Source organism: Dama dama, chromosome 12 (assembly GCF_033118175.1).
Source record: "Dama dama isolate Ldn47 chromosome 12, ASM3311817v1, whole genome shotgun sequence".
NCBI classification, from domain to species: Eukaryota; Metazoa; Chordata; class Mammalia; order Artiodactyla; family Cervidae; genus Dama; species Dama dama.
Window position 1 is genome coordinate 65,501,002 of NC_083692.1, and position 27,725 is coordinate 65,528,726.

Here is a 27,725-nt window from a genome sequence, read left to right on the forward strand (position 1 = left end):
GACTCAGAATAAATCTCTTTATTCCACTGAGTGGGCTCTGGCCTGTGGAAGCAAGGGAGCCCCAGGGGGTGTGGAGGATCTGGCTCCGTGTGCGGGCCGGGCTGGCTTGGGGCTTAATGTGGGGGGCAGGGGAAGAGATGGGGCCACAGAGTCACTTCCCACTCCTCTCACCGCCCCCCCCCCCCCCCATGGCATTAAATAAACAAAAAGGAACTCTGTACAACATAAAATATACAGGGAAGTCCTTCCCCCCCAGGCTGCCCACCACCAGAGCCCTGGACTTTGCAGAGTGGGAGGGGCAGCTGTGGAGGAAAGGGTTGGGGCCTCCAGCCTCTGATGCTGTCCCAGGCCCCTTCCCAAGGTCATGGATGGGGGCAGGTAGCTTGGAATAGGAAGCAAAACTCCAACTTCCTCTGAAATCCTTCATGGAGAGGCCCATTTCTGTGGGACTCCTGGCTCAAAGGTTTTCTGCTCCTTGCAGACCGTGAGCTTTCTCAGAAACAAGTAGCCTGGACTTAGCTGAGATCCCTCCAACAGGGGCTGGAGCCCTGGCCTTGGAGGCAGAACAGGCCTGGGAAACAGGCTGGAGAAGTCTGGTCCCAAAGTCTTCACCCAGCCCAGGCCTCCGTCTTGGCTAGGAAGCAGGGCCAGGTGAGAGACGACGAGAGCCCTGGAGAAGCCCCAGGCTCAGAGGGGTCTAGTTGTTTGGTAATAGACCAGGTGTTCCATGTCATCCGTGGTGGAGACCTTGGAGCTGGTGGGGGTGGAGGGTGGGGGGTGGCGGTGTCTGTGGAAGTCCTTTCTCTGGTTCTTGAAGAAGCAGTAACCCAGAATGGCGACCACCACCACGATGCAGGTACCCAGGAGCGCTGCAACGGCTACCTCCACGGAGCCTGGGGGAAGAAGGGCCGGATGAAGGATGAAGCACTCCCAGAGCCTGAGGGGTTCTGACGCTCACCCCTGCTCTGTATCAAAGGGACCTAGGCAAACGGATGTGGGGGGTGATAGTGGTGGTAGAATAAGGACTTTGGGCATGTGAGCAGCTGAAACTGCTCTGTTGGGAGCTTGGTGGGAGGGATTCTGATGGGCTTCGAGCCTTGGCTCCAGGTCACTCGACTTGCAGGTAATGTGGGGAGGACTCTGACGGCCCACAGACCTGGCATGTATTTCTGTCTTTCTCTCCCTTGCCCCGGCAGGTACCACTACTGTCCCTTTAGCCAAGCTCAGGACCCTCTCAACACAGGCTTAGGCTGTCACAACCAGCTGAGTGGAGTTGATCTTTGAGTTGATGCCTACTCAGTGGTGACAGGCAGATGGGGGCTTACCTGTGCTGGGAACGGGGCTTTCCCGCCGCAGGCCAAACACATCCTTCTCTACAACACAATGGAGGCGGGGGACAGAAGTCAATACTAAGGGGTCGAAGGGGTCGAAGACTCAGCTGCTCATCAGTAGTGCCCCAGACACCCCACTGCCCTCCTCTCCCACCCTTAGTTCAGCTGCTCTGAGGACAAGGCATGACCAGTCCACGCCTTGGGACAGAGCTGAATGCTCCAGCTAAGCCTTTCACCTCCCCATCTTTCAGCCCCCCTCTGCCCCACTCACTGGAGATGCCACGACAGGACTCAAGGCACTGCTCCTCCTCCTCAAAGTTGTTCTTGTTGCCATAACAACCACCATAGGTAAAGCGGGCGCAGTGTTCAGTGAAGGGGTTGTAGTACCAGCGGGGGATGCTCTCTGAGCAGTGGCCCGTGTCTGGCAGGTCTACACAGTGCCCTGCAGGGTAAGGAGCAGACGAAGGTGTGAATGTCCACGGGACCTCCCTGCCGCCACTAGGCTCCACATGGTTGCTGCCCGCCACCCCCTGACCCTCCTTAGGCTGGGGATGGCTGTGATTCAGTGAGGGCCCCGGGGGCCCCAGAAATATCTGCTCCATTTGCAGTGTTGTTAGAAGCAAGGAAGATAAATGCAGGAGAGTAAGTTTGGGTCCAGAATTACCCTAGGCTGACTCATATAACTATTCCTTAATTTTATTTCAGCATTCCCGACTGTAACAAGGTCTTGGTTTTCTCCCCAGCACTTGATGGTCTGCCTTGTTAACAAAGAAGACTCAGAGTCTGAACCTTGGCAGGCAACAGCGTCCAGCTAAAATTTGTTACCATGTTTTATTATACTTATTTTAAAAGCAGATCTCAAATTGTGGCATATAATAGTGGCTTTTCATTTACAGTACTGACGTGAAAGTTCCTTTATTTTTTTAATCTCCAATTTCAGTTATTTATTTTTGGCTGTGCTGCGTAGCATGTGGGATCTTAGTTCCCTGACCAGGGATTAAACCCATGCCCCCTGCATTGGAAGTGCGGAGTCTTAACCACTGGATTGCCAGGGAAGTCCCTGAAATTTACCTTTTAATATATTAAGTTAAATCAATAACATCTCAGTGATATGTAGGCATGGTTAAATTTCTGAAGGTGTTGGAACTCTCCAGGCAATCCGGTGATTAAGAACCTGAGTTTCCACTGCAGGGGGCACGAGTTCAATCCCTGGTTAGAGAACTAAGATTCCACATGCCATTTGGCATGACATAAAAAAAAATAAAAAGAATTTCTGGAGGTGTTAAGAGGATGTCTGATGCTTGGGAAACACAGAAAGAAAAGTACAGGACACCCATGCCCCCAGCTTTGTGCCCACAGCCTGGTACCCACAGCAGGCCCCTTCAGCACATGGATGGCGTGAGTGAGCAGAGTAGTTCAGCCCTGACCCAGGAGACTGGGGCAGGAGCTCACCTTTGTCCCTGGGGAAATGGATCCTCTGGAGTTTATCGAAGTCTGTGGTGTCTGCAAAGATGAAAGATCAGAGGTGCAGACCTGACAAAAGGCCTCGCAGCAGTGTGGGGTGAGTGGTCTGGATCTGCCCTGCCCTGCCCGCCGCCCTCCACCCCCAGGCCTCACATTTCTCACAGGTGGCCTCGTCTGAGGCGTCGGGGCAGTCGGGGGTGTCATCACATTCCAGGAAGCTGTCGATGCAGCAGCCATCACCGCAGCGGAACTTGCTGGGGTGGCAGCTGCCAGAACACACTGGGGAGGGGTGAGGCCGGGGGGAGGGTGAGGTCAGGTTGGGGGTGCAGAGGCCAGCAAATACCGTGAGTCCATCATCTCCCTGGCCCTCTCTACCCCCAGGCGGCATCATGACACAGCCCCTGTTCCCTCTCCACCCCTGCTCCTCAAACCCTCCTACACACAAAATAGGCAAAGGTTGATGGGAGGATCCTGAGCTGCAGGGGGTGAGGCACTTGTGGGCCTTCTTTCTGAGGGTAGGAATGAGTTGTGGAGCCAGGACAGTGTGGGCAGGGACCTGGACTTGATACCAGCTGGAGAGCGGGCAGGGGTGAGGGGAACAGGGAAAGAAGCAAAGCCCACCTGGATGATGCCTTTCTGCTGAGGGGCCTAGGAGAGAAAAACAGAGAAGTGAGAGGAGGCAGGGCCAGGCCCCAGCTGGGATGAGCTGATAGGGGGCCTAGGGATGGGGGTATTCCCACGCTCACCTCCCTGATCCGTGAAGAGAGAACACCTACCCTGGGGGAATGTCACCTGAGCCCCAACACTGCTTCGCAAAGGCCCACCTTGCACATCGCGGCAGGCGAGCTTGCACTCTTCTTCCCGAAGGTAGTTGTTCTTGTTGCCCAGGCAACCTCCATAAACGAAACTCTTGCAGATCTGTTCTGTGGGGTCGTAGTACCAGCGGGGGAAGGAACCACGACAGCGGCCCACCTTCTTGGATGCAAGGCAGTGTTCTGTCAGGGAGCAAAGCTGGTCAGGGGGGTCTGAAGGGCCAGTCAACTGGGGCGGGGGAGGGCTCCCGGGTGGCCTCCTCACCCCGCTTCCTCACCTTCCGTCTGCTCAGGGGACAGCACAGTGACTGTGACGTTGGACGTGCTCTCTGGCTGGTCTGAACCGGCCGCCGTCAGCTGGAACAGGTAGCTGCCTTCTTTGAGTCCCCACAGCTCCACCTGGTCTGGACTATTCCTCTAAGCACAGGAATGGCCATCAGGCCCTTGGCTGCTCCAGACCCTCCCCAAAATCGTCCCTCCTCCCCACCCCCGGGGAGACAGACGGTCTTGGTATTAAATGGATCCTCGGCTTCTATCCACCCCATCCCACCTGGAGCCGCAGTTGGGCCTATGGCCCCAGAAAGGGGCCCTGGAGAGCTGAGGTGGGGGTCCGAGAGCCAGCCCCGGGTCTCACCTCTACCCTGACGTCTGTGTCACCCCGCAGGAGATGCCAGTCTGTGTTATCCACACCCTTCAGCACTAGGGGTTCCTGGGGCTGTACCTTCAAGTCTATACCATCCCAGGCCTTGGGGATCCGGGACCCTGGGAGGAAGGTGAGGTAAGGTGAACTCTCACTGAATGGGCAGGATCCCTCCTCCAGTGAGGGGCTGGTGCCTTATGGGTGGCAACTAGACCAACCTAGGGCTCAGCAGCCTGGTAAGACACAGATACAATTTCACAATGAAACCATTCTTCTTGTCCTCTATTTAGATATGTTACACTTAAGACATTCTATGGAGTAGGAAACGGCAAACCACTCCAGTATTCTTGCCTGGGAAATCCCATGGACAGAGGAGCCGGGTGGGCTACAGTCCATGGGGTGGCAAAAAGAGTCAAATAGGACTTAGCAGCTAACAATGACAGCAACTATATCATTATAAAATTTAATTTTATAAATGTAAATTTTTATAAAATGGATTCATATTTATATATACATATTTAAACATGTAGATGTTTTTCTTTTAAATAAATATATTATTGTTTTTAAAAAAAAAAGACATTCTAATATTGTAAAGCCACTTTCTGAAGCAAATAACTGAGCGCATTGCCATCTGATCCCATTCAGGGAAAAAAAAAATTATATATATATATATATACATATACATATGTATACACACATATATTTGGAAGGAGGAATTTTTCTATTTTCTACAATAAGCAAGTACTTGTGCTAATTGCTTTAAAAAGTCAGGGGACTTCCGTGGTGGTCCAACTAAGACTTGGCACTCCCAACACAGGGAGCCTGGGTCTGGTCCCTGTTCAGGGAACTAGATCCCACATGCTTCAACTAAGTTTGTATGCCACAACTAAAGAACCCACATGCTGCAAGGAAGATCAAAGAACCGCGTGCCACCACTGAGATACGGCGCAACCAAACAAACATATATATTTTTTAAGTTAGCGTAACAACACTTTTGAAAAGCCAGATAAGTTAAGTGTAATTACCACCATCACCCCTCTCTCGGCAGCCCAGATCACTGCTGAGAAGCCCATCCAGACAGAGGCCTTAAGCACAGAGTTCCCGGGCAGCACTGTGTCAAGCCTCGGTGTCCGATGATGACTGGGCACATAAAGAGCGTGCCTCCTCCAGTTACAAGTGGACACAAAATACCCTCCCTCAGCCAGGGTCTTCAGAGAGAGTGTGGCCCTGTGGACACCTTGATTTTGGACGCCTGGCCTCCGGAACTGAGACAATACGTTCCTATTGTTTTCAGCCACCCACTTTGTAGTACGTTGGCATAGCAGCCCTAGAAAGCTCACACACTCCCCTTGAGGGTGTTATGGTCCAATTAGGCAGGTTAAGACCCAGCCACAGGAAGCAAAATGAGAGAAAAGACCCACCAAGATGAAGGCATTTGCGGTACATGTACAAGACAAGGAAGTGGATGTTTAAAGAAATGAAAGACCACAGCAAGTTAAAGGAAAAAGGCAAGGCTTTGTGAAGAAGAGACAAAGGATTTTTTTTTTTTTTTGAGACAAAGGATTTTTAAAATTCTTTTAGTTTTATTTGTTTGCTTGTGGGGAAGAATGTTCTGTGTTGCTGATGACAGCAGAAAACAGAGCCAAAACAAGGAGTAGAGAATTTGCAAGGCGGTTTGGTGGACATTAAGGAGACCAGCTGGGCTGAGACAGATCCCCAAGGGCCCTGGACACTGGGTCAGGGCATGTGGACACAGCAGGATTGACATTCAAATACTTAACAACTGGTGGTACAGAAAGGGGACAGACACTGGCCATGAATAGTGGCACAGAGTCCTGGAGGCCCAGTCTGCACTAGACATTGATCTCCCTCAAAGCCTGATCAAGGTCCAGAAGTACCAAGGGAAGGCCAAGGACCAGGATAGCAGGTGAATTCCTAAGCTCCTGGCAGCAGCTATTTACCCATCTGTCTGGAATAGAATTATTTCTATGGAGCAAGGAGGCCAGCAAGTGGACCAGTGCAGTAGTTCAAGGCAGATGCAACAGAAGCAGTGTGAATTAAGGGATAGCTTAGGAATGCATTGGAGAAGGAAATGGCAAACCACTCCAGTACTCTTGCATGGAAAATCCCATGGACGGAGGAGCCTGGTAGGCTGCAGTCCATGGGGTCGCTAAAAGTTGGACACGACTGAGCGACTTCACTTCACTTTCACTTTCACTTAGGGATGGATCCTGATGCTGGGAAAGATTGAGGCAAGGAGGAGAATGGGGCAACAGAGGATGAGATGGTTGGATAGCATCACTGACTCAATGGACACGAGTGTGAGCAAACTCTGGGAGAGAGTGAAGGACAGGGAAGCTTGGTATGCTGCAGTCCATGGGGCCACGAACTTAGCGACTGAATGACGACAGGGATGGAAAGGATGAGAAACAATGCTGGGTAGACACTTCAGGCTGCTGTGCCTGACAGGCTCTGGGGAACTGGCAATGCAGAGCCAGGGCACGGGCAGAAGGGAAACCAGATCTAGCAGGAACATGTGGCTTCAGCCATAGAGAAGTTGAATTTGAGAGAGGGGAGGAGTGCAGTGGGAGCTCCAGAGAAGCCAGAGGTGGAGAAAGAACCTAGAGTCATACTAACAAAGCTGCTGCTGGTAGAAAGTGTGCCCAGAGGACTTCCCTGGTGGTCCCGTGGTTGAGAATCTGCCTGCCAATGCAGGGGACAGGTTCAATCCCTGGTCTGGGAAGATCCCACACGTCTTGGGGCAACTAAGCCCCTGGGCCACAACTACTGAGTCGGCTCTAGACCCCACACTCCACAGCAAGAGAAGCTACCACAATGAGAAGCTGTCACACTGCAACTAGAAAGTAGTCCCTGTTTGGCAACTAGAGAAAGCCTATGCACAGGAATGAAGATCTAGCACAGCCAAAAATAAAATAATTAAATAAATAAAAATTAAAAGAAAAAAAAGAAAGTGTGTCTGGCACACACTAGGTACTTTATCTGTAGTATCTTATCAGGGCTGGCAAATTATGGCCTGCAGGCCACATTTAGTCCAACCTGTTATATTTTTTAACAGTTGAAAAGAATTTTTAAATTCTTTCTTCATGACATGTGAAAGCACATAGAATTCAAATTTGTGCCTATAAATTAAGATACAGCCTTACCAAATTGTTTACAAATTGTGGATGGCTGCTTTCATGTTACAACAGCAGCTGAGCAGTTGTAACCAACACAAAATCTAAAGTATTTACTATATGAATATTCACAGGAGGTTTGCTGCCCCCATCTATATCGCCTACCTTCCTAACCATCCTGCCACAACTGCATTCTTGCTCCTCTTTCCAGATGAGAAAACTGACATCAGAGAGGTTAAATGACTTGCCCTGGGTCGCTCAGTTTCTAAACAGCAGAGCTGGGATTTATTTGAACCCTGTTCTGACTCATACTCTCTCCAAAACATCAAAACACCACGCTGCAGGTCATACCTGCTTAGAAGGATGACTTTTTACTATTATTACTTTTATAATCTTCAATTTTGTTTTTAGCTTAGGTAATACATAGACCTGGAGAAGGAATGGCAACTCACTTCAATATTCTTGTCCAGAAAATCCCATGGACAGAAAAGCCTGGTTGGCTATAGTCCATGGAGTCTCAGAGCTGGACATGACTGAGGATAAGGACATGAACGAACCTTCTGTCCAGAAGTATTCTGTTACTAGTTTGGGGGTGTGTGTATGTGTGAATATCAGGATGGAGAGAATTGAATTCATAAGCATGCAAGTTCTTCATCTTGCTTTTCCTTTAATATATACTGGAAATCATTCACAGTAATACATACTTTTGGTTGCATAGCACTTTTAACACATTTAACCAGTCCATCAGTCCCTCTTGATTTACGTTGTTCTTCTCTACCTTCCTCCCTCCCTACTAAAAACTAACCCATGCTGCCTCAGGGTTTATTATTAATATTATGATTAAAACAGCACCACGGAATCCAATTATAGGATGTGTTGACAGACACTGAGATTGTTTCCAATTCTTTGCTATTATAAACAATGGTGCAGTGACTGACTGGCTGGTAAGTTGTTTTACACATGTTTAAGCATAGCCACAAGACGAGTTCCTGCAAGTAGAACTGTGATGAGGGTTATGTGCATTTACGCTTTTGGTGGATACTGCCAACCCGCTCTTCACAGAGGCACCATAGAAGGTTAGTCAAGTCTAAGAGTTCAAAGGGAGGAGAGAAGGTAAAGAGATAAGAACAGCTGATAGAAGGCTGAATCATAGGGCTGCGTCTCTGCCTCTCTTGGATGAGGCAGAGAAAGCAGAGCCAATGTGAGAGTCACAGAGGGTGGTCCCAGAGGTGAAAAGACCAGGACACACAGTGACGGCAAAGGGATGGGAGGGGAGAACTTCCACAGAGAAACAAGCCAAGTGGTGCAGAGGCTACAGGAATGAGAAAAGAAAACCTCCATTATAAGACCAGGAGAGCAGGGCCAGGAACCAAGCCCCAACACAGTGGCTTGAGGGCTCACTGAGAGCTAGCCCAGGCCCTGAGGTGAGAGGCCAAGCCAAGGGGGCAGTGAACTAGGAGGAGCCTGTCCCTCCCTCCTTGCATTTTCCAGAAAGTAATCAGCAGTCCACAAGGGGAAACAAGACAGACTGCTTGTCAGTCTACCTAGCAGAAAGATAGGCTAGCCCCACTGGCCCCAGGGTAGAAGTCACAAACAGAGTGACATATCAGACCTCGGGCCAAATCAGCAATGTCTACCCACACACGCAAGGCTGGTCCTCTCCAAGCCCCAGTCCCCAGGAGCAAGGAGCAGATGTCTGGACAGATACCACTCCTTATTTCCCACCCACAGAGAGCAAAGGGCCAGAGAAGCAATAAAGCCAGCCCCTCTCCCAGCTGTCAGGCCTCAGGACTCCCCAGGGAAACACAGTCTCCATCTTCCAAGCCACTCTTCCAATGCAAAGATGGGGAAGGTAAGGGAAGGGGGGAGGAGGAAAGAGCAGGGTGCTTAGGAGGCCCCAGTAATCTGGACTGGACTGGCCTGGCCACAGGCAGGAAAAGGGGAACAGGTCAACCCACCCTGGGAAGGGCTCCCCCCAGTACAAAAACCAAAGGTTCAGAAGCCCTGAGCACTTGCCCACTTTGCCTGCCTCGGTCTACCCTAGCCCAGCTTCCAGAAGGCCATAATGGCTTGATCCTCTTTGTACTTTCAACTTCTCTAGTGCAACTCAAGTGAGAATGGACTCCTGGACACATGCACACAGTAGCCCCCATTCCCCCAAACACTGTGCTGCCCAAAATGGCCCCGGGGCCAGACCAAGTCCAAGTTCTACCCAGCACCCCATGGGACAGGAAATCCCCACTCCGTCCTGTCTTGTGCCAACCAGGCAAGTCAGGAGGTGGGGAGGTTCCCAGATGAGGATGGCTCCGACCAGCTCAGCTTCCTGACCAGACCCCAGAGTTTCAGGTGTCGGCCCTGCCATGCTGGCCCTCCAATGGGTCCTGTCAGAGCCGGGAGGGCAGGCAGCTCAGATCACTTACGTCATCACCACCTACACTCCCTGTTGCTTCCTTGTGAAACAGGCTCAGGCCCTGGCCCACTGGGACTCAGTAGCCCAGCCTAGCCTGGAGACAGTGTTCCCCTCCCGGAATCTCCACCCAACCTCTTCTTAGAGATCCAGAGCTTCTGAAAGGATAGGGACAAGAGGAAAGGCTGGAGAGGAAACTCCTTTCTCTACTTCCCAGAACCGAGACCGAGCAGCCCCAGCCTGGCCCCTGGGCTCCCTAGTGTCTGGTTCTGTTGTCCACTGGGCTGTCTTGGATCAGAGACAGGTTTCTACCAGAAAGATGGTCTTGTGTGAGAAATAGCGCAGCACTGTAGGAGGTCCTGCCTGGGGTTGAGTCCCATTTGTGGACAGTATATATTTAAGATGGGAGTCAGTTTCCTAATCTAAAAAGTGGAATGACTACTAATAGCACCCTTTTCAGAGGTGGTTATCATGATGCCTAAGTGAGAGGGTGAGTGGCATAGCAGTTAGCAAACAGTAAAGTACTAACAGAGGTTATCAGTGTGACCCATCCCTGCCCTGGAGCCCCACCTGGCCAGAACAACAGGTGGAGAGAATGGGGAACAAAGGTCTCTGGAGGGACCCCATTCCCAGCTAACTGCTCAGTCCCAGGAGGAAAGAGGAGGAGCCATGGCCCCACTTTGCCCTTATCCTGGAAGTAAATAAGGTGAGCAGACAGCTTGGCTACTAGATCTTAAGCAGGAAGAGCTCTGCCAGGCTTATGAGCACACACGAGTATACACACACGCACACACACACACTTGCCTGGACAGCTGACTTCCTTCCCCTACCAGGTATACATACCAGGGGACTGACTCATCCAGCAACCCTCCTCACCCGGACCCCAGAGGTCTCTAGGCTACTGTGTCCACAATACCGCCCCCTCCCCAGTTGGGTCACCCCCAACTGGGCTTGTTCTTTAGACTCTGGTGGTCTGGCAGTTTTCCCCCAGACGACTAAAGACCAGTACCTGGGGAGAGGAGTACAAGAAATGCTAGAACCAATCCCAGACCCAGCAGTGAGGAGCCCAGCCTTCACCAGGTCCACTTGACAGGTCCGCAAGGTACCTAGCACAGTGCTTGGCCTGGAGTATCTATCTATCTTCTATCTAGTCACCAGGTGGCCTCCAGACAGCACATTCCCTGATTTGGCCCATTGGGGTCAAAGTAGGAATCCCGAGGAGCTTGCTCCCACTCACACATCCCAGAGCACCCACCCACTCAACATCCTGAACTCAGGAGCCAGCCTGGGCCCTAGGACGTCCCCCCTCGCCCCTCTTGTAGCCTGTTCTTTATTTACTATTTATACCATGCCTACTTCTAAGGATGAGTTGGGATCGAATGGGACTCTCCTCCAAACTCCCTTCTGATGCTTCGCGCAGAACCCTATAACCAGTCCCTTTTGTGAGTCTCCCCAGATCCTGGCACCCTTGTCCTCACCTCTGAAGCCCTGGGTCCGCAGCTCGCGGTAGGAGCGGTAAACCTCCCGCGTGAGGTAGTTGATGAAGCCCTCCCTGGGCGCGAACTTGCACACGAAGCTCTGCTCGTAGAGGCAGTTGATGAGGAAGCAGGAGACGATGGCGTCCTCCCCGCCGTCGGGCTGCAATTCCACCAGCGCCAGATTGCAGTCGTTGGAGCTGCAGCAGGCGTGCACGCAGTCCCGGCCGCGGCGCGCGGTGAGGGAGCGCAGGAAGGTGGCCCCGTTTCTGACCGAGGCGTCCGTGTCGAGCACGAAATCAGGCACCCCGGGGGTAAAGCGGTTCAAGCAGCCGTCGGCCGTGAGCAAACCGGGGGTCACCGGCGGCGGCCCGGCCTCGGCGCCCCGGAGGACGAGCGCGCAGAGAAACCACACGGCCACCGCTGGGATGCGGGCCTGGGAGAGGCGGCCCCCGGCCATCGTCCTCCCGGGGATCGTCGCCCTCCTCCCCGCCGGGGTCACCTTCACAGAGAGGACCTCTGGGCTCCGAGGGTGCTAGCGACCTGCGAGAGGGAGGGGACGGAGGAGGAGACATCGGATCAGCCGGGAGACTTCCAGGGAGGAGGGCCGGCCGGGAGGAAGTGAAGGGGAGGACCGAGGAGAGCGAACACCCCGGGAGTGAAGAAGGGCAGGCGGGCCCGGTCCTCCCACGCACACTTCGGTGACCCCGCAGCCGGTCGGACGGCTAAAGAGCTCACGTACCCGGACACACGCACCGGCGCAGAACAAAGGGCCAGACATGCTCCGAACCCGCTCCGCCTCCTCCTGGCTCTCCTCGGCCCGGGTTACCTGCGCAGGTGAGTGGGGTGGGGCCGGGCCTGCCGAGGTTCCGGTTCAGGTTTCCTGTCCTGCTCGGACCGCCGTTTCCGCCCAGGTGTCCGGTGCGCTGGAGATCCGGCACCTCCACCCGTCTAGTTTCTGGTGAAACTGAGTCAGTGCGGCCGGGGCGGGGCGAACATTAACCCCCGCGTCGTCGGCCCCGCCCACGCCCGTTGCGCCCCTGCAGCCCGGGCTTCCCGGCCGCCTACCCCCAATCCCTGCTATCTTCCACCCTGCTTCTGCAACCTGGTGCCCGAACAGGCTCAGAGGCCGGCGCGCCCTGCCCGGATCCCAACCTCGCGGTGCTCCATGCGCCCCAGAAGTAAACCCTTATCCCTGGAGGCCCGGACACTTCGGGAAGCGCCGACGATGTCTGGCACCCGAAGGTGGGTCAGATGCTAGAGGCGGCCGACTCCCTTTCCGGTCCGGGCTAGCATTCCCAGGCCCAGGCCCGAGGCGCTAGGGAAGGGGCTGGAGGTGGAGAAACGGGGGAAAGCCCGATGCCAATGATCTCGCTGTCGTCGTCAGCCCTCGGGAAGTCATTTCCATCTTGTGGCGGGAAGAGATCCCAGAAGCTGTGTGGCTGCACCTTTGATAACTGGAATCCCGGATGCCTGCTGGATTATTACCACCTTTGCCAGCTCTGGAAACCCTCCTTTCTGTTACAGTTGAGAAACCAAGAGATTTCCCCGGGCCAGGTTTCCCTGCTTGATCCTCAGTGGTTCCTTTTTGTTTTGAGGCCCTTCCTCATTTTGTACTAACGTTTCCGTTCGGGTCGTTGTCGGAGCTGAGTTAGCTTCATTGGTCAGCCGATCCCTTCTCTGGAGCACAGAATTTCTCTCCTCTCTCACCAGTTGGGGTGCTCCTGGTTAGGAGCTGGCTCTTTCAGTAAAATAGCATCCTTGGAAGCTAGAGGTTGCAGATCACCAAAGTAGCTGAGCCTTCACTGAGCCCTGGACTCCTTGAAACTAGGCTCATTGCTTTTCCTGAGTGAAGAACTCCTCTTAAAGGCCATTCTTTACAGAGCAATGTTGGTCCTGTTAATTTTCTCCTCAAAAGAGATTCCATACCGCACTTCCCTGGTAGTACAGTGAACAGAAATCTGCTTGCCAATGCAGGGGTCACAGATTCAAGCCCTGATCCAGGAAGACTCCATATGCCAGGAACAACTAAAGCCCATGAGCTGCAACTACTGAACCCGCGAGCTGCAACTAGTGAAGCCTGTTCACCTAGAGTCCGAGCCCTGCAACAAAAGAAACTGCAGCAATAGGAAACCCTTACACCACAACGAAGAGTGGCCCACAGCAATGAAGACCCAGCACAACCAAAAATAAGTTACTAAATAATTTTTTTAAAAAAGAGAAATTCCACACCTTCACGATGACTTAAAAAACCTCAGCCCAATGGGAACAGTCTTACCCACTAGATCCTGTAGCCGACCCTCAGTCTTTGTCCCAGCTTAACTGCAACATTCCCTAGCTGCACACATTATGGGTATGGGTATTGGGTGTGGGAATCTGGAGTCTGTCTCCCCTCTGAATTTTCTGGGTTTTTTCCACTGCCCCAGGCACAGCAGGGAACATAGATGGTATGCTGGGGAATGAAGCATATGATTGTGTAGTCACTGGAAAGAAAGAATTTTGTTGATATTTGATCTATGCTTTCTTTAATACCTTATACATACAAAAATCCTAACAGATAAGACTTACCCTATGGTAATATTACTACAGATTAATCATTACTTCCATCATATATACTATTCCAAAAACCTACATCTGATAATGCCCAAAACCTGTTCCCAAGTATTTCCCACACATTGGCCCATTCAGTCAAAACAAACCTAGAAAGTAGGTACTAATTTTATCCCCATTTTACAAATGAGCAAGCAGGCTCAGACAGGTGGACAAACTTGTTAGGTCACGTGACAGATAGGCGGCAGAACCGGGATTGGAGTTCAGGCAGGCTAAGTCCACTGCTTCAGCACCTAAACACTGTGCGTTTACTGCACTTTCAATTCTGACTTCAGCTGGAAATTCCACACTCAGCTCAGATCAACTTGCCTTGAAAGTCAACAGATTTTCAAGTGATGATCAGCTACAATTTGAGATGCCTGCTGGGTTCCAGATGTGTGACATCTGTGACCTCTGATGCTCACAACAGCTCTGAGAATAGTTTCTACTACAGGGAGGCTCACTAACCTCCACCAAGGTAAGGTAGTGAAGAGTGGGAGGCAGGAGGCTATAGGCGTTCAGCTTGTGGGCTTCAGACTCAGATTACAGGGTTTAACTCTTTCATTTGCCACTTACTGTCAGTGTGGCCTTTGGCAACTTATTTAGCCCCTCTGTGCCTTAGCCCTCTTGTATACAACATGGGACTTCCTAGGGTTAGTATGCGAATTAAATGAGTTAATACAGAGAAACCATTTGACTCTGAATGCTCAATAAATGTTACCTGAAAAAAGTGACAGAGTCAGAATTTTGTCTCAAGTATCTCAAACATCAAAAACTACACTTTGGGAACTTCCTGGTGCTCCAGTAGACAAGACTCCACGCTCCCAATGCAGGAGGCTCCGGTTCGATACCAGGTCCGGGTACTAGATTTCACATGCTGCAAGGAAGATCAAAGATCCTGAGTGCCGCAAGACCCAGCACAGTCAAATAAATATATTAAAACAAACAAACAAAAAACAACCCTACACTTTTCACACTACCTTATGCTGGTTCTAACATCCTAAAGAGAAAAGCTATACAGGAAGGGAAAAAGACTAAGTTCACCAAAGCGGTAAAGGTGATGGCATTTGAATGACAAAAATATGGGGTAACATTTTCTTTTTTCTAGTTTAGAAATAATTACCAAAGTTTCCTTTGGTGAACATGGAGTGTTTCCATGAGAAAGAGAAAAATACACCATGACAGCTTTCACATTCATCATATTTAGCCCCGCATTACTTCTTTTTCCACATTTTCTCCTCATCTCACTGACACAGACACTTTGTCCCAGTATCTCTGTGCCCCCTGCCTTTCCTTGGGCTTCCCTTGCAAACATCCAGCCAGCCCTGGGTGGCGGCAATCTTCTTCAGTGACTGCTCACATCCATCCTGTCTTGTCTGTTGCCACTGCTGCCCTAGTCTTGGGCTCTGTACCAGCTTGCAGATGTACTCCAGGCCACCCTGCACATGGCATGTGGTTCCCTCCTCCAGTCCTGCCCTTCATCTGTTCAGGTCCTCAGTGACTCCCAAGAGCCTCTCTAGCAGTATGTACAGAGCCAGCTATCCTCTGGGTGGGCTCATAAAATTTGGTTTATGGAGAGGCAGAGAGCGTCAGAGCTATTGGGGGTCTCAGTTAAAGCCCTTCCCCTTACATAAAGGAAGCTGTATGTTCTATATATAGGCCCAGAGATTGGTCGTTGGTTTGTTCAGAGACAAACAGAGCTAGTATGTAGCAGAGGCCATCTCTACACTTCAGGTCTCCTGACTGCCAATATTGGGCCCTTTCTGTGATTCTGACTTACCTTCCTACAAAGCATTTCCAGATGATATTGTTTTCTTTTCTCTCTCTCTCCTTTTTTGGCCATGCCGTGTGGCTTATAGGATCTCAGTTCTCCAACCAGGGGTTGAACCTGGGCCACAGCAGTGAAAGGCCAGAACACTAACCGCTAAGCAACCAGGGAATTCCCCCAGATGATATTGTTTTCTGATTGTACGTTGTAGGCCCAAGGGAGCTGTCCAGGTGAGTTAGCTCTTTTGTTAGGCCATGTGGTTCACATTCCCTATATGAACTTGGGGAAGAGAAAGTCAGGGTTTATGCTATAGGCTTCCTTCATATTTGCAATACCTCCAGTACCAACCACTGATGTTAGGAGTGGGTGGTTTGGTGAGAACATGCAGTCCTTAACACCATACTAGAAAAGGGACACTGAGTGCCTTGTCTTGGATGGTGGTCTGGTGGTTTCTATAAGTAGGTTTAATGAACTATCTACAAAGACCGCTATCAACGATGGCAGACAGGACTTCACCTTCCTTGTAAGTGCACGCTGCTCCTCCCACCAAGAGGTGGTGTCTACCTTTCCCTTCCCTTTGAATTTGTAACTTGCTTTGACCAATAGGACAGAGGAGAAGTGGTACCACGTGGCTTTCCCACCTCAGCCTTGTGGCTGGCATTTTCCCTCTCAGAACCAGCTGTCAGGTAAAGAGGTTTGACAACCCTGAGGGAGAGAGAGGCCACCGGAGGAGAGCAGGACTGGAGGATGAGAGGTTGTGATGGGAGAAAGAGGTGTCTGGCTATCTCCCAGCCACCCCAGCTGAGTAGCCTCATTAAACCATTGTTCACCCTTAGCCCCAGTTGACTTGGTCCAACAGAGATTAGCTACACCTCCAAAGCCCTGTCCACGTTGCAGAATCATGAGCAAGTGTATTTGTTTTAAGCCTTTAAATTTTGTGGTGATATCTGTAAGCAGATAAGTTAGGGAGTCCCTGAAGAAAGAGAATCAGGAATGGCATTCTCGACATAAAAGAAGCCATTGGGGGGAATTCTATGGTGGTTCAGTGGTTAGGATTCCTGGCTTTCACAGCCAGGGGCCCAAATGTGAACCAATTTGAAGTCTACACAGGGAACTAAGATCCCACAAGCTGTGCAGAGCAGCGGAAGGGGAGAGAGAGAGAGAGAGATATCATTTTGGCTGAAGTTATTTTGTGTTCCCTGATAGCTCAGTTTGTAAAGAATCTGCCCACACTGCAGGAGAACCCAGTTCGAAGAAGATCCCCTGGAGAAGGGAAAGGCGAGAATTCCTGGGTTGCAAAGAGTCAGACACAACTGAGCGACTTTCACTTTGATTTTGTGACCTAAGCCTGGCCACAGTGCTTGCCCTTGAACAGGTCTAGGTAACAAAGATCTTGAGGCAACAAAGAAAGAACAGAGAAGACAGTCAAACAATAGTCCTGTGGTAAAGCAGAGTCCTAGTTTCTCCTCAAGGAATATACATAATAATATATTTTTGACTCCAGCTGGTGCTAAGGCCCCCACCCTGGTGGAGGACAGAAGAATGATACTGACCCTCTTGACTTCAATCCACCAAGACTTGGACTCCTGAAACTGCCCTAATTCTATGCAGAATTTTCTGCTCAAGCCTCTTCATGAATCTGCATATCACTTCAGTTCAGTTCGGGCTTCCCTTGTGGCTCATCTGGTAAAGAATCCGCCTGCAATGTGGGAGACCTGGGTTCGATCCCTGGGTGGGGAAGATCCCCTGGAGAAGGGAAGGGCTACTCACTCCAGTACTCTGGCCTGGAGAATTCCATGGACAGAGGAGCCTGGCAGGCTACAGTCCATGGGGTTGCAAAGAATAGGACACGACTGAGCGACCAACACTTTCAGTTCAGTCGCTTAGTCATGTCCTACTCTTTGTGACCCCATGGCCACAGTGCTTGTCCTTGGACAGGTGTAGGTAACAAGGATCCTGAGCGAACAAAGAAATGTCAGAACAGAGAAGACAGTCCAACAACAGTCCTGTGATAAAGCATGTGCATATACCCTTAGCTCAAATCGTCCCTAATTTTGCTGTTAGGGGAGAGGCTGCTTTGAGAGAGTCCCCTGGTCTCCTCCTGACTTGCTGCTATTGCTGTTGTTTAGTCGCTAAGTCATGTCTGACTCTTTTATGACCCCATGGACTGTAGCCCATCATGCTCCTCTGTCCATCGGATTTCCCAGGCAAGAATACAGGAGTGGGTTGCCATTTCCTTTCCCAGGCATCTTCCTCATCCAGGGATTGAACTCACATCTCTTATGTCTCCCGCTCAGGTGGGTTCTTTACCACTAGCGCCACCTGGGAATCCCCAAGGCGAGTAATAATTTGACTTGCTGCAGATAATAATAAATCCTTCCTTCTTCCAATCTTTGGCTTGATTGTATCTGTTGGCTTGACACGCACTGAGAAAACCCATTTCTCCGATAACTGTTTTGTGGCAATAACTGAAACAGAGGGACAATATATTTACAGAACAATTTTTAGTACTAACTATCTGATTATCTGGAGAAGGAAATGGCTACCCACTCCAGTATTCTTGCCTGGTGAATCCCATGGACAGAGAAACCTGGTGGGCTACAGTCCACAGGGGAGCAAAGAGTCGGACATGACTGAGCGACTCAGCACTAAGTGATTATAGCTGAATAAGTTGTATTTTAGTGATCTAAAGCCCAATAATTCCCTTGATAATGCAGGGCCAAGGAATTTTGAGGAAAGTAATGCAATATTTGTCAAGCTGAGGCTACTGTCATTGGTTTAATCTTCATTTAAAAGAGACAAGTCCCCTCAGATACTGCTGCAATCCTCAAAGGGCTTTATTTATTTGGCCGTGCTGCACAGCCTGTGGGATCTTAGTTCCCCAACCAGGGATTGAACCCCAACTCTCAGTAGTAAAAGTGTGAAGACCTAACCACTGGACCACCAGGGGATTTCCTAAAAGGGGCATTTTTGAGGAATTCTGCTAATGTCAAAAATGTTCACAATAGTTCAGTGTGGTAGATAACCTCTAAATTATCACCAGTGATCCATACTGGCCCGTATTCATGCCCATGTGTGTAATCTCTTCCCTTCAGTGTTGCTGGACTTAGTGATTGGCCTCTGATGAATAGAATACAACACAGCAAGTCATGGGATGTCACTTCCTAGATTAGATTACAAAAAGACTGTGACTTCCATCTTACCTGTCCCCCTCCCTCTCTCAGGGCCCTGTCTCTGTTGGACACCAGCTGCCACGTGGTGAGCAGGACGCTAGAGAGTCCACATGGCAGGGAGCAGGTGTCTGACCAACAACACTGGCCTGTGCTGGCTTGCACCCTTCTGAGAACCCCTGAACCAGAGGAGTCGGCTAATCCACCTACTGAAACTGATACGATAAATACCCACTGTTTTAAGCAGGCTTTGCTGGTGGCTCAGTGGTAAAGGATCGCCTGCCAATGCAGAAGACATGGGTTCGACCCCTGGGTTGGGAAGATACTCTGAAGAAGGAAATGGCAACCCACTTGCCTGGGAAATCACTTGGACAGGGGAGCCTGGCAGGCTACAGTCCTGGGGTAACAAAATAGTTTGACATGACTTAGCGACTCAACAATTGTTTTAAGCTGCTAAATCTGGGGGTAATTTGTTATGTTGTAATATATAACTGTTGTGTGCTCAGTCGCTTCAGTTGTGTCCGACTCTTTGTGACCCTAAGGACTGTAGCTTGCCAGGCTCCTCTGTCCATGGGATTCTCCGGGCAAAAATACTGGAGTGGATTGCCATGCCCTCCTCCAGGGGATCTTCCCGACCCAGGGACTGAACCCGAGTCTCCTGTGTCTCCTGCATTGTAGGTGGATTCTTTACCCACTGAGCCAACTGGGGAGCCCTAACATATTCATTAATTGAAAAAATTAGGATATCAAACTATAAACAGTTTAATTGGTACAACCTTTCAAGGAGCCTCTAGAATTTCCCTAAAAGGGGGATGTGGGGGCGGGAAACACAGAGTGCTAAAAAAAAAGGAATAGTTACAAAGATGTTCAAAGTAGCGATATTTATAATGGCACACAAAAAAATTGATAGCAATCCCTGATTCTGTTAGCAGGGGACTGAGTAACTAGATCATGGAACTGCCTTTAACAGAACAGGTTGGAATCCATTAGTGAGTCTTGAAAACAACGTGACTTGCCATGAGCATTTGAAAAAAATAAAATAAGTTTTGTTTCATAAGAAATGTTCATTTCATGTTTGTATGTGTATCTGTCATGAAGTTAAATGGATTTCTTACTTTGAGTCATAGTCTAAATTTTTAAAAATGCTGCAGTGTTGAAAAAGATATGTATAATACAAAAACTATTCAAAATAAGTTGTTATAAAATAGCATGCATATATTACAAAATGATCTAACTTCATGAAAATCCTAAATAAGTAAATGCATATAAGAAATGGAAAATATACCAAACAGATAACTTGTGCTTCTTGTATCTATATTTCAGAATTTTCTACAATGAATGTGTCTTTTTTAAACTTGTTTTTTTATTGAAGTGTAGTTGATAGTTAATTTATAATGTTGTGTTAATTTCTGCTGTATAGCAAAGTGACTGAGTTATACACATATATGCATTCTTTTTTATATTCTTTTCTATTATGGTTTATCCCAGGATATTGAATATAGTTCTCTGTGCTGTACTGTGGGACCTAGATGTTTATCCATTCTAAATGTAATTGTTTGCATCTACTACCCCCAGACTCCCAGTCCAACCCTCTCCTACCCGTTTCCCCTTGGCAGTCGGAAGTCTGCTATCTGTATCTGTTGAGTCTGTTTCTGCTAAATTTATTTCTTGAATAATAATGATAATAGTTTTTAATGTTTTCTAAATAATTGTATATTATATGTAGCATTTTCTCAGCTATGTTAAATATATGTGCATAGAAAATGACTAGAAAGAAACTTGCCAGAGTGCTAGCAGTGGTGGTTTTTGTTTGGCAGGATTATGGGAATTTTTAAATGTTTTAGAAAATTTAGAAATGTTTCTAAAATGAATGTGTGTCTTTTTCTTTTTTTCTTAATTTATTTTTAATTGAAGAATAATTACAGTGTTGTGTTGGTTTCTGCCATACATCAACATGGATCAGCCATAGGTCTACATATGTCCCCTGCCTCCTGAACCTCCCTCCCACTATTTTTCTTTTTTTATAAAATATTTTAGGGCCTTCCCTGGTGGTCCAGGGGGCATTCCACTGCAGGTCATAAGGGTTCCATCCCCGGTTGAGGAACTAAGAACCAAGAAGCATGGTCAAAAAAAATTTTTTTTTTAAATAAGAGAAAGAAAGAAAACATCTAGTTCTGATGGGGCCTGCTTGCTGCTTATTTTATTCCACCACTGGACCCAGGTCTGGCTGGGACAGCAGGGCAGACATCCTTGCCTCTGCCCAAGCTTGCACCCTCTTTATTTCCCCACCCTGATATGAACCTGTGATCCTGGTGGTTTTTCTTATCTTGAAACTTGAGTTCCCTTATCTTGGGCAAACTTATTGATGAGTGGTGACACGCATAGGTCAATGCTGAGATAAAAGAATGTAAATAATGTATGGCAAAAACCACTACAATATTGTAAAGTAATTTAGCCTCCAACTAATAAAAATAAATGGGAAAATAAATAAATAAATAAATAAAAGATAGTATAAATGCCCCCCCCCCAAAAGAATGTAAATAAGGAGACTTATACATTACTCTTTTGTGTGCCATCAAGTGTCTCTGGGGCTGTGTTGTGTGCTCCTGCAGAGTCTTACCAATTCCCAGCTTATAGATGAGGAAATATGCTCAGAGAGGTCCCATGTATGAACCTGTGTTCCTGTATTGGCATTCATGAAATTTGTATGTCCCAATCCATCACCAAGTTCTGTTAAATATTACCCCCTAAATAGTTTTCCAATCCGCAACTTCTCACTATCACCAGCAATACTTACTCCAGTCAAGCCCTATAGCAGTGGTCTCCCCACTGACCTCCAGGACTTCTGCATCCTCTGATCATCTCTCTATTCAAAATCTGAACGTGTCAGTCTGCCCAACCACCCTTGCTTAAGATTTTGCAGTGAATCTCAATGCTCTTAGGATAGAGACAAAATTTCTTACCATGGTTCACAGGGCCCTAAGTGGATAGATCCACCCTGTCTGCCTCAAGACTCACTTCTGCCTCCCTCATCTCTTTAAAAAATTTTTATTGATTGGCTACACTTCACAGTTTGTGGAATCTTAGTTTCCTGACCTGGGTCCACAGCAGTGAAAGCACTGAGTTTTAACCACTGGACTACCAGCAGATTTCCCCTCCCTCCTCTCTTAGTTCCAGCTCTACTGACCTTCTCCAGTCCCTGATACTTACCCTCTCCCTCCTGCCACAGGGCCTTTGCATATGCTGTGCCTTCTGCCAATTCCCTCCTCTCCCCTGTACCTAGTTAACTCCTGCTTATCATTCAGAACTCAGTCCACATGTTACCACTTGTTAGGTCATACCCTCACTAGACATTCTATATCACCCCTTACCTTTTCTTCAGAAAAGAAATACAGTTGCAGTTTTACATTTATTTGATTAGTTGATTAATGTTTATTTTTACACTAGACTGTAAGTTCCATTAAGGCTGAGACTGTGTCTTTTTTGGATCACCAGTCTCCAATATTGAGCATAATGTTTGCCTACCAGAGGAGTTCATAAAATCTTTGTTAAATGAATGAGTTAATGAATGAACAAAACCATGACCTCTTCTGTTCTGGTTCCTTTTCCTGAAAGGGCTCTTGAACCCTTCAGGAGACAGAAACAAAATGGGGAGAGCACTATAATAATGCCTATCACACTGTGTAACATGTCATCAAGGTAACAACTGAGTCTACAGGCTGTACTTTAGAGGCCTCCCTACCCCCTTCTTATTGCCGTCTTCTTCCAAAGAGGGTCAGGAAGGAAGCCACTGCAGAGAAATTCCAGAGCCAGCCTTTGATGGACAGAGCCTCACTGGGAAAGCAGGGAGGATGAGAAGGCAAAGAAAGGAAGAGAAAGGATGTCTGTTGAGAAAGGACTCTGTATAGAACATCGTGCTAAATGTTTACACACATCATCTCATTTAATATTTACATATATACTTATTTGACTGCCTCCGGTCTTAGTGGCAGTACATGGAATCTTTGCCAAGCGCAGACTATCTGTCCTGGTACTCCGGCTTTAGCAGTTGTGGGCTTCAGTAGTTTCAGCGCACGCTTAAATTGTTCCAAAGCATGTGGGGTCTATAGTTCCCTGACAGGAATTGAACTCATGTCGCCCGAATTACAAGGTGAATTCTTAACCACTGGACCACCAGGAAAGTTCCCACCATCTCATTTAATCTTCTCCAAACTCCATTTTGCAGATGAGAAAGCAGACTCAGGTTGTGAAACTGGAGGGTTGTTAGACCAAGGCAGGGGAAAGCTGAGTTTGAACTGGGATCTGTCAGCCTTCCTCAGAAGCCTGGGTGTTTCTAGGTTACCATCCTGGCTTCCAACCCTCAAACACCTCCCTAACTGGGTTAACTTAGGGCCTAAAATATCACCATTGAAGACTCATCAATCGGTTTTTGTCTAAAACTCTCTTGTAGAAGTCACTGTATGACAGTTGAAATTGATAGGTTGGAAACAGAAACTCAGCATCACAAAGGCAACCACTCTAAGACCTGAAAAGAAATTCATGAAAAAGAAATACATAAATAAAAATAGGAATGTAGGAAGTAAAGGGGATGAGGGAGTATGAGTGAGGGAGCTAATTTCTTATCATTCATATTAGGAGACAAGAGATACTGTCTAAAATGGACAAATTAGAACTTCCCTGGCAGTCTAGTGGTTAAGACTCTGGTCAGAAAACCAAGATCCCACATGCCACGTGGCACGGTGAAGAAGATAAAAAATAAAATAAACTGGATACACTTGTGTTATTACGCAAAGAGATAATGGTGATCACAGGAGAACTAAGAACAGAAACTGCCTCTAGGGAGTGGAGCTGGGGAGAGCAGAGTAACTTTCATTCTTTATTTGTCCTTCTTAGCTCTTCATTAAATATGTGTGTGTGTGTATATATATATATATATATATATATATATATATTCTTCTGTTGTGTAACTTTTCTAAAATTTTTGGAAATTTTTGTTACAAAAGACTGAAGAGACAAAAACACCCTTCCTTTAGAATGCAAGTCTGTCTTGAAGTAATAGTCCTTGACACCTGGGTAAATGTTAGGTCTGCAGGACTTCAGTCAAGGGACCTCAGTCAGGGGAGGGTCATGTGGTGATCAACATGGCTTCCTAAGCAGTTGCCTCTGGGGAATGGGCTTGGGAGACAAGTTCACCTTTGCAAACACACAGGGCCAGGGAAGTCCTGTTCCCTCACAGTCCTAAAGGCAGCTCACACTCAGACACCAGAGGGTGCTGCCCCCACGAGGGCCAGAGATCACCACCCCTCTAATTATCCCTGATGCGACTCTGCCCTGGGGAGCACCACGCTCTGAGCAGGAGCACTTGTCAGCCAGGGACCCCCTCCTGCAGGATCCCTATGAGCGTAGCTTCTGAAGGCCAGTGGATCTAGTCCCAGGAAAGCAGCTGCTGAGGTCTCTCTGGTGAGTGTGATTCAGGTAAGAGCCCCGCACCCCTCAGGACCCAAGGGCCTCTTCCACCTCCGAGGCATGGCACCCTCTTGACCTTTGTTCCTGTGCAGTTTATATCCCTGTTTTGCAGCAGCTGCAGAAAAGGAGGCCGGGGCACAGCTCGGGAGTGCCACTTACTGGCAGCCTGGAGCCAGGAGCCTGGCATTCCCAGCACCAGACAAAGGCCAGTTGATCTTTGACCCCCGCCCCCCCAGAAGCCTTGGCCCTGCCTCCGCCCGCCTTTCTTTCTTCCCTGCTGGCCTCTCCCTCTGCCCTCGCTCCTCATTCCCTGGCTTTCCTGCTCCGACTGGCAATTTTTCCCAACTCTTTGCCCAAACCAGTCCTTCCATGCTGTCTTCAAGCCCTACTTCCTGCACATCTCCCAACCCGGACAAGGAGAATCCAAGTAAGAAGGTCCAGTGGGCTTCTGGGAGGAGGAGGAGGACATCATCCACGGACTCCGAGTCAAAGTCCCAGTCCGACCCCTTCCGACCCCGGTCCCGGAAACCCAGCCGGCTGACGGTGAAGTATGACCGGGGGCAGCTCCAGCGCTGGGTGGAGATGGAGCAGTGGGTGGACACCCAGGTTCAGGAGCTCTTCCAGGTGGGTAGGACCTGGCGGGCCTGGGGACTGGAGGGCACAAGAGAAGTGCTCTATGGAGAGGAAGCTTTTCCCACAGGTGAGGCGTGGGTTTGCAGTCCTGAAACTGGCCTCCCATCGGTCTGGGCTCTGCCTCCCACTCTGTATAATCTGGAGCAGGTCTTTTAACATCTCTGAGACTCAGGTTTCTATCTATAAAATGGGGCTATCAATGCCTGTTGTACCCCTTTTGTAGAACTTTTTGAGGCTCAGATGAGATGGTAGAGGAACTATTTTTATTTTAGGTCTGTATTTACTTTCATCCTCAACACACATACCTGTCTAGTGCAACATTGTTCACTCCTGTAGCTCTCAGCCATGTGTAGCTATTTAACTTTAAACTGATGAAAATTAAATAAAATTAAAAGTTCAGTCCTTCAGCCACACTAGCTACATTTCAAGTGCCCCATACCTCCAGGTGACTAGTGTCTACCGAGTTGCCAGCACAGATACAAAACCTTTCCATCATCTCAGAACGGATAGTGCTGGAGGAGAATGTCAGAGTGACCAATAGTGACCACTGATATCAGCGCCTGACCTAGCCTTGGCCCTGGCTCTGACTGATTCCCCTCAACCACATCCTGGGAGAGCAGCATTTTATTTTTTATCTAGATACCTCCAAATAGAGATCCTAGTGTAGTAACAAAGGTTGCTCCAACAACAAGAATAACATTTTGAGCACTTAACCATACCCTAAGCACAGTGTCCAGCCCTCCCCACAAGTCCATTAGGTAAATTCTGTTTTGTTGTTTTTTAGTCACAAAGTCCTTGCTGACTCTTCTTGGAGCCTGCCAGGCTCCTCTGTCCATGGGATTTCCCAGGCAAGAATACTGGGGAGGGTTGCCATTTCCTCTTCCAAGGCATCTTCCCAACCAGAGATCCAACCCAAATCTCCTGCTTGGCAGGCATATTCTTTACCACTGAGCCACCTGGGAAGCCCAGATACTGTTTTACTGTGGAGGAAATGGAGGCTTAGAAATGTTGAATAACTAGCCCAGGGTCACACCACTAGGGAGCCCTGGGACCAGGAGCTGAGCTGGGGCTCTACCTGGAGCACCTGAATGTTTATTCAAGTAGCTCTGTGGTTCCCTGAAGTTCTTCAGAAATAATCCAATGCCCCTGTTGCACTTCAACTGAATTTCAGTCGACTAGGGTGGGGCCCAGGCACTGGTCTTTTTCAAGCTCCACTGCTGATCCTAGTGTGAGGCTAGGAGGAACCTCTGCACCAAGCCAGAGACCAGAGTCCTCGTTGTCCACATGCCATGGTCCTTGTTTCTCTCCTTCCTTAATCAGGTCCTGTCTTTTTCTTGGGGGACAGCAAGGGTTTGTGACTCTCCCAGGCAAGAGCCGTGTCAGTGATCCTGAAGTGGGGGTGGGGAAGAGTGATACATGTGGCCCAGGCTGTCTTGTCAGGCTCACTGTGTCACATATCAGTTTGGTCCAGGTGTTGACCGTGTCCCTGGCAGCACTTGTGGAGGGGAGGGAGATGGCCTAGAGCTGGGAGCAGGAGAGGCAAACTTTCTTGGCCTGTGACTACCCTGACTTTGCAGGACATTGCCCTGCCCTTCATTCCTGCCTGCACCCTCCCTCTCTGGACCTGTTTCAATTTCAGATTGTTATACCTTTGGATAAAAAGTCTCATATTTCAGACACCTCAGGGCAAATCCTTCCAGGCATTAGAGAGAGACAATAGCCAAAGAATCTTGTTTTGCAAGATCAAGGCAGGGGAAAAGCTGTAGAATTATGAGCTCATAACATGTCCTGTTAGAAAACAGGACAAGTGGGAAGACCGCTCCCAGGAAATGACTGGAATAAAATACCTGACCTGCTGTTGCCATGGCAGTTGTCCAAAGGTGTCAGGTGGGAGTTCCTGTCCTAATCTCTCCTCTTTTCAACAGGAAGCAGGCAAGTGGGTGGGAAGCCCTAGGTAGAGGCTGGTCACCTTGGGCAGAGATTGAGGCAACTAAGTCTCCAGCTTACCCTGCTTCAGTTCTATCTTCATAGAGTCCCTCCCTACCAGCTGCCCCCCTACCCCCGGCCACATGCCCACCTTGGATAGCACTGCTGGGGTTGGTTCCAGGAGTAGGTTGCATCACTGTTTTTAGTTTAGTTTAATGGGACCCAGCCTTCCTTTGTTGGAGGGCCCCACCTCTTCTCACTGGGTGTGCAGCCTGATTTAGGGTCTTGAGAAGAGCCAAGTCTGGGTTCAACAAGGCAAACTGACTTGGGGCCCTGGAGCTCCTGTTGTCCAGAAATGGTTGTGTAGATTCGGCTTCTAAGCAGGGACTTAAACACGAGTGAGCTTCTTCTGTTTTAAGGAGACTCCTGTTTAACACTGTGCCCCGCTTTGGTTACCATTCCCTACTTCCTGTCTCCTTTACAAGGCTCCTTAATGGACTTGCACGCAGAGCCTTTACTAACTTGCCCCCTTCCTTTCCTATCACTATTCAAACCACTTTGGTTTGTAAATTACAAACCGCTGCAACCTGACTTCTGTTCCCACCACTCTATTGAGACCTCTTGGCAAAGTCAAGTATCACTTCCTGGGGGGCTAAATCTAGTGTACATATCAGCAGGGGACACTGCTGACCACCCCAGAGTTTTGAAACATTCCTGTAGTTTCCATGACACCATGCATTTTGAAGCAGCCCTTTTGATGTGATGACATTTTAAAAAACAATCTATTCAACTTACACCTGTAAAAATGTAAGGTCTCTCTTGAATTCCTGGGTAATCAGGGATGACCATCCACTCTGGCTGAGTGGAACTTGATTTGTCTATCAGTCCTCTGTGAGGTCAGGGAACTGTT

The 27,725-nt window shown here is 48.8% G+C and overlaps 2 protein-coding genes across 10 annotated transcripts in view; one reads left to right on the plus strand and one right to left on the minus strand.

The window, feature by feature from the left end:
* On the minus strand, positions 1-12,303 carry SPINT1 (serine peptidase inhibitor, Kunitz type 1). Of its 3 annotated transcripts, none has more exons than XM_061157548.1 (11): positions 12,093-12,303; positions 11,267-11,806; positions 4,242-4,369; positions 3,886-4,024; positions 3,572-3,790; positions 3,417-3,443; positions 2,949-3,074; positions 2,784-2,834; positions 1,603-1,773; positions 1,326-1,373; positions 1-893 (listed from the first exon to the last, which is right to left on the minus strand). In XM_061157548.1, exons 2-11 carry the CDS (start codon positions 11,721-11,723, stop codon positions 688-690), a joined length of 1,572 nt encoding a protein of 523 aa, XP_061013531.1. In that variant the 5' UTR covers positions 11,724-11,806; positions 12,093-12,303; the 3' UTR covers positions 1-687. The 3 variants fall into 3 exon arrangements, with proteins under 3 accessions (XP_061013531.1, XP_061013532.1, XP_061013530.1); XM_061157549.1 differs by having other exon boundaries at positions 3,620-3,790; positions 12,006-12,163; XM_061157547.1 differs by having other exon boundaries at positions 12,006-12,163.
* PPP1R14D (protein phosphatase 1 regulatory inhibitor subunit 14D) overlaps positions 11,957-27,725 on the plus strand; it is a 22,311-nt gene continuing 6,542 nt past the window's right edge. Inside the window, exons 1-3 of one of the 7 annotated variants that reach the window (XM_061157567.1) lie at positions 11,957-12,100; positions 24,180-24,265; positions 24,349-24,804. In XM_061157567.1, the coding sequence (XP_061013550.1) occupies positions 24,626-24,804 (179 nt within the window). In that variant the 5' untranslated portion in view covers positions 11,957-12,100; positions 24,180-24,265; positions 24,349-24,625. Of the gene's footprint in view, positions 12,101-24,179; positions 24,266-24,348; positions 24,881-27,725 lie in introns of those variants that run through there. The other 6 variants (XM_061157560.1, XM_061157562.1, XM_061157565.1 and 3 more) reach the window with 6 other exon arrangements.